At 49.3% G+C, this 6,803-nt stretch overlaps 1 protein-coding gene across 1 annotated transcript; it reads left to right on the top strand.

Annotated features, from left to right (window-relative positions):
- The first annotated feature begins 5,523 nt into the window (after nt 1–5,523).
- Nucleotides 5,524–6,246, top strand: LOC131289293 (uncharacterized). Its single transcript, XM_058318519.1, has one exon. It carries the CDS (start codon nt 5,524–5,526, stop codon nt 6,244–6,246), a length of 723 nt encoding a protein of 240 aa, XP_058174502.1.
- The last annotated feature ends 557 nt before the right edge of the window (nt 6,247–6,803 follow it).

Here is a 6,803-nt window from a genome sequence, read left to right as displayed (position 1 = left end):
ATATTTGACAACCATTAGACGAGGTTAACCATAATTCAGGCGAGTTTTTGTCCTTTGTATCCTCTACAATGGGCTTCTCTCCAAAGCTCACGATATGCCATCCGATACAACAAAGGCTAAAAGAACAACACGTCAGCTTGCCTTTTTTACCAATCTGGTATGGAATTCAGCATCAAATTCCATGACGTGTTGGAAGTTCCAGCTACAACGTAGGCCATCAGAATGGAAAATATCCCTAAAATGTGTGGCCTTAAATTTATAACCGACGTGAAGAGGAAAAATGTCAACCAAATCAACCGCCATTCGGTAATATTTGAATGTTTTATATTGAACAATAATCTGTACATATAAAGCAATCATTATGAAACCCCTATATTTCAATTCCTATCTGATAGACTGCCACGACCAAAAGAATGTCAAAAGTCACGCCATGGCTCAGAAAACTGGCGATCCACTTAATTTAAGTCCATCTGGAGGCAGGCGAAAGCATAAGCTATAAACAAATTGAAATTTACTACCCGAGAGACAAAAACTTTCATCCGGCGCACATCAGCCATCAGCTATCGGCACTCGGAATGATGATGAATTTTCACCAGAGCATCATTTCCATTCCCGTCACACAAACACACGTCACCCGACGGTCGTGCACGTTCTCGGAGATATAAAAGTTTTTGCTGCAGTGTAAAACTCTTCAAAGGACGCAGGCCACAGAAGAACGACGCCAAATGCGGCCGAAACACGGTCGACGGCCGTCTGCTGTCCGTCAGCGCCATAGGGTGGTACAAAAAAAAAAGGCAGAAGATGCACTGAAGCCACTTCGCCAGAGGCAGTGGGCAACAAAGAAGATTAGTTGCCGAAGCCCTAAATGCCCCTCCGGAGGTCAACTGGAGTCATGTTGAGACGCTGTCATTGTAGAGAGGAGAAGGAAACCCCACACAGATAGGATTTAAAGTTTCACTTGAAAGCGGTACGAGAATTTCCAAACTCACAGATAAAGAAATAAATCCGTTAAAATTAAACTAAAATCCGTAAACTTTATAAGACTGGAAGTGCTTACGCAAGTATAAGGTTTTATTTCCCGTCTACCACAAAGAGATCACTTCAATCGTACCGAGAATCAATCAACCAATGGCGTTCGATCGGTCATGGCAAAGGTCGCGAGCCAGCCAGTTCACTCAGCGCTCAGTTCCCAGAAGAACTTCCGATTGATGATGTATACATGTAAGAACACTTCCGCATTGTGTCGGGGCAATAAAAAAGAAGGCGCGCCCGTCGAATGACGTTAAAAGCGGGGCCCTCCGAGGCGGCTTAAAGTGAGACGACCGTGGGGAAGGGCGGCGCAACTGACGCAGAATCATGATGAGGCAGCCAGCTGCAGGCGTCTCTGCAGGATTTTCCCCCGCACCCCCAAAAACAGGCAGCTGGCGGGTTTCACAGGGTCAGGGAGTTTTTGCGAGCTTTTCCGATTGCTCTCTCTTCCTCCGCATACTCCGACACATGGCAAATGATGGCGCAGAAAGCGATCTCACTGCCGCTATAGTGGCTGCGTTCGGTTTATTGAACGATGGAGGGCCACCGTTTACCGTGGCTGTCGTTAAAATTTTCGCCATTTCCGGTGGAACAGCAAAGTGTGTGTGTGTATTTGTGTGTGTGTGCGCGGGAAAACGAACGCACGTTCCCGTGGCTCGGACCCGACGCGGGATCGAACTCCTGTAGATACGTGGTGGAACTAGATGATTGAGCATGTATTTGGCGCGTCATCCGCACACGACCAGGACGCTGGCCAGAGCTGCGAAACGGCTGGGGTGGGGGAGAAAAAAGGCACAACAAACAACGGGGAAAATGTGAGCGGAATGACAAGTGGCGCAAAAAAACAACGGAAAATCCTTCATCACAGCCGAAGCCGACGGGGCGCCATCGAATGATGTGTTGTTGTTTATTTATTTTACGTTCGATTTTGCGTCGCTTCTCTTATCGCACTTCTCAGACAATCTGTCACCGGACGTCGGATCGGCGTAGCATCGGCGTAGCTACGCAGGGCGAAGCTTAAGGGCAATATGAAACGAGAAAATGGCTGCCGTGCACCCTTTCGGGGGGAGCAAAAGCCCTGCTTGATACACGAATACACGAGGTCAAGTCGAACGGGAAGGAGAGGGCGTCAAGGTCCAGGGTCAAGGTTGACGAGATGATCCGGAAGTGAAACCTATAATTGGATTTCGATTGAATTGTGTCAAATAAATATCGTTTATTGATTAAAGAAGTCATTTTTATTTTATGTATGTTGTGGTTTATAAAGAAATAAACGTCCCAAGAAATGTCTGAATAATAAATCGTTCCACGTCAACTCTAATGAAATATTCCATAAAAAAAAGTTTCCCATTTAGGAATTAAGCTGAAACCTATGCAGTACGTCGTGGCTGCAATTAAAATGTCCGAGTAGAAAACTTTTGGCACACCGTTTGACGGTACCAACCTGAAAGCTGTCATGTGCTCTTTTACTTTTTTTTTGCAAAACAAACATTTCCTCTTAATTTCAACAAACGCTTGCTACCGGGAAAGTTAAATACTTCAGCGAGCGCTTTATTTTTTATTCCATCACCAATTCATTGTGCGGCCAATCGTTCCGGCAATCGAGAGTCTCATTTGTTTTAATCCGAAGTGCAAAACGCGACGAGCAAATTGAAATGCCAACAAACTAAGTGAACGAGAAAGAAAGCAGCACACAACATGCGAACACAAAACAAAAAAAAAAGTAACACCGCACAAACGTTTGCAGCATCAACGCAAGGCAGCTAGCAGCTGTCAAAAATTTAATAACGCTAAGTGATTTCCCTCTCTGCCTCTGCCACGGGACCGTTTGGTTCCATTTCCGGCAGTTGCCCGCACTTCGCACCACTTTGCCCGCACCGATCCCGGGAACCGACAATGGCCACGAGCGATGGCGATGGTGCAAATGATTTTTGCCGCAAAACTTCCCAATGAAACGATTACGCGACCTTTGGGTGCGTCCCAAAAACCCGACCCGCGACAACAACGGTGCAGCTGTCCAGTTCAGCTTCGATGCTGCAGCACTGAACCTGAGCCAGCAATGGCGATAAGCAAAACGAATCAACGCAAAACTGCAGCATTTGGTGCATGGCGGCGCGAAGTAGGTGTGAAACGGGGAGTGGGAACGGGAAGGTCGTGCAGTTGGCGACAAGATACGCGAGCCGTGAACTCTCCGTCCTTTCCCAGAGCCCCGCAGCGAGGGGAGGAGGTAATGCCAACAGTCGCGACTGAACCACTTGTGACATGAATATTAAACACGCCTCCGCGCGCGAGTTCCCTCAGCCCCCTAAGTACCTCCGCGACGGTCCGATGCGTACACGCGTATGGCGGAACGCATGGTTCCGCTCACGAGCGGGTGCGTTTTCGATTATAATTCGATTAAAGGCAGCGAAGAGCGCTTGGTCGCGACGCTTATGGCCGTGCGGGATGCGTACTAAGCTGATTGGCCGCGGATGACGGGACCTAGGATCAAGCTAATGCGGGAGAGGGGAGGGAGAACACAAGAGATTTATCCCTTCAATTCCGCTCATAAATGTTCATCGTTTGAGGGCGCCTCCTGAAACGAAGCCCGGGGCCAATCAACGGCCGACTTATCCGTCGGCGGAAGGAAACACATAGTAGCTACCGGATGGAGCACACCGCGAAATCTTCCGGATTGATTTTATGATCCCGAAAACATGCCCGTTAGAAGATTGTGTGCATTTATCGCTCATTAGATGATTCTTTTGTTTCTAAACAGTTCGTTAAGGATTTTGGTGGTGAAAGCATCGAGAAAGCCTGTTAAACGCTAGCAACTTTTGCTCATCGCTAACTGTCAAACATAAACTATGGCACCGGATGAAACGTTTCGCACCGCCATGGTATCAGCTTACATCCCTTATTTCATTTCAAATACACTCTGAAAACTAGTAAGAAAATACGATACAACATCAAAAGAATTGATTTTGATGAAAATACATATTACAGCATTTCTCGGCTTTTTATTCCAAAGTCCCATCAAAACACTAACAAGTTTCAGGTTTCATCTGACAAGTTGCGCTCTATAATCGCAACAGCGCATCATCGATGGCATGGCAACATTACCGTTCTATAAAGCCACATTCAAAATCTAACATGTTTCATCTCGGTGTCGATTTGCGTCCAGTAGGCGACGAAGACCAAAATCAAGGTTTGAGAGCTGTCAAATCGACCGCAAGATGAAACATGTTAAATATTGAATGTGGCTGATGCGTCGATGTCGATGATGCGTTGTTGCCATTATAGAGCGCAACTTGTCAGATGAAATCTGCTACTTGTTAGTGTTTTGATGGGACTTTGGAATAAAAAACCGGAAAATGCTGTAATTACATCGCATGAGTTGCTTTGATGATATTCCCGGGGAAACAGCGCTGACAAGAGCTGGAATTTTAGAAAGCGTTTGACAGTTAACTAAAACGTTAGGCAACTAAAACGCAGTTCAAAATTTTAAGGAAAATAAAATAAACAAACGAACCTCATACTACTTGAAACGTTGTTCAAAGGAAGCCATTCGTCTCCTTTCAATTCATCCAATCAAACTATCACGCTGAATAGCGGATCTATCAAGGCTTCGCACAATTTGTCGTGCACAATTCGATTCGCTTATAAAATTCGTCCGCGTCCAGTTCTAAACCCAATCAAACAGCGACCCGCGTGAGTGTGTACGTGTGCCACGCACTAATCGGCACGGCATTGTGCGCATCGCCAAAGCCGGTCGCCATATTCGGTCGCCATCCGTCAGCGGCAATGGCAGATCGATCGGTGCCGCCCGCAAAAGCCATTACCGGTCGCCGGCCGTAAGTACGGTGGTGTTACCGAGGCCTTCTGCCAGTCCCGACCCCGAGCCAACCCGTTTCGACTGACCGCCATTTTTTATTTTTGTTTTGTCTTTGCTACTCCTCGCGCGCGCACTCCGATCGATGTACACTTTTATGAGTTCATTTGCTTCCTGCTGGGCCACGGTCACGCAATGTAGTGCACGTGCCCCGTACCGCCGCGACCTAGGCGGAGGTCAGGCGTAATGTTTTTGTGCTCGCGTACCAAAACCGAGCACGAATTTAGCGATGGAGCGTGCCGAGGGTCGAACATGTGCCCGAGCAGGGGACTCCCAAAATGGGTCATCGGGTTTGGTTCGATGCGCTGTTGGGCTGAATCATCACCCAAAACTGTGGATGCGTCCTTCCGGAAGCGAGCGTCCTCCCCACCAGCGTGTCCTCATCCGACCTTTTTCCTCGGGTGGCAAATTTTGCCACATGACGTCCGCTTGGTAATTGCTTTTCGGTTGACACCACGACACCTGTCGTGCGTTGCGCGCTAGCCACGCGCAGGGAAGGGATGCCGATTGGGACGCCGCCAGTATAAAAGCCGCCCGCAGAACGACTAATCGATATCAGTTTCGGTTATCTAATCAATCAATTAATTTCCTGCTCCTGCACCAGCGTTCCAATCAGCATCACCATGAACCGTGTCGTGTTCCTATTCGCACTGCTGGCCGTGGCGACCGCAGAGCCGCCATTCCGGTTCCGGTCCCGAGCTGCATTCCCGGGTGTGCAGCGGCCAAATGCCCGCTTCGCTCGGCTCGAGGAGCAACCGCAGCAACAGCCACAGCCGGCCGAGGAACAACCGAGCACCGGTTACCAGTACCCCAAGCCGATGTCCTCCGGGTATCACTATCCCAAGCCGGCCCAACCGTTCCCGCTGCCGGGAGAGGATTCCACCACCGGAGCCGCTCCAGTAACAACGACTGCGGCCGCCACCGACGAACCGACTACCACGGTGGAACCCCCAGCGTCGACGACAGTCGCCTTCGAGGACTACGAGGAGTCGACGGACGCAGAGGCTACTCCCACCGAAGCTACCAACGCGAAACTTCGCCGCCGACCACAGCAACTCAACGGGCCGTCACCGATTCGTCTCTCGCTCGGACCGGCCCAGTACCGTCAGCAGCCTCAGCAGTACCTCCTCAACCAGCGCCTCGAGCAGCCAGCGACCCTCCCGGTCGCAACCGTCGACGACGCACTGCGCCCGGTCTATCTCATCAATCTTCCCGAGTCCACCCTTCAGCAGCTGATCCTGTTGAACGGCGCCCAACTGCAGCAACAGCAGCAGCCACTCCAAGTGATCCCGCAGCCGACCGCCGTCTACCTGTCCGAGCTGGACTACATCTACAAAAAGAAGTAAAAGGCCACCCATCCCGAGCCCATCCCTCAGTTCCCGTCTTGTAATCCTAGCTTTCGCCGAGGTGCTCCAGCGTTAGGATTAGCAACGATGCATAAAGCACAGGCCAAAGATGTCCGCAGCAGGAGCAGCTCATTTACGGAACGCGGTCTTAGGAAGGGGCGTACTCAGCTGATGTGTGATTTTGTTTATCATGTTACTCGTTCGATTAATACTCGGAATAAATAAACTGTTACTACTCACCAGAAACCCCACTATGGATAGTTGTACGAGGTACTTGAAGATATTAAGGCCTATTACCTGACTCAAATGTCAGCATGTTGCAACCGAAACTGATCAATCAGAACATCCCAAGAAACTACAAATCTAATCCGGTTGCAAAAACCTCCTCACACCAAATACTCACTCATCCTTAACACTGTCACCCGTTCCAAAATCCATTCCAACCATTCCGAGACACTGGCGGTGACCGATAAAATCACCGAAAAATCTCCGAAGAAAAACACATCGCTTCGAGAGCTTTCGGAACCGGCGCGACGGTGTCACATTCTGTCAACTCA

This window comes from Anopheles ziemanni, chromosome 3 (assembly GCF_943734765.1).
Source record: "Anopheles ziemanni chromosome 3, idAnoZiCoDA_A2_x.2, whole genome shotgun sequence".
NCBI lineage: Eukaryota > Metazoa > Arthropoda > Insecta > Diptera > Culicidae > Anopheles > Anopheles ziemanni.
The sequence above is the reverse complement of the archived record's forward strand: the minus strand, read 5'-3'. Positions and strand labels throughout refer to the sequence as shown.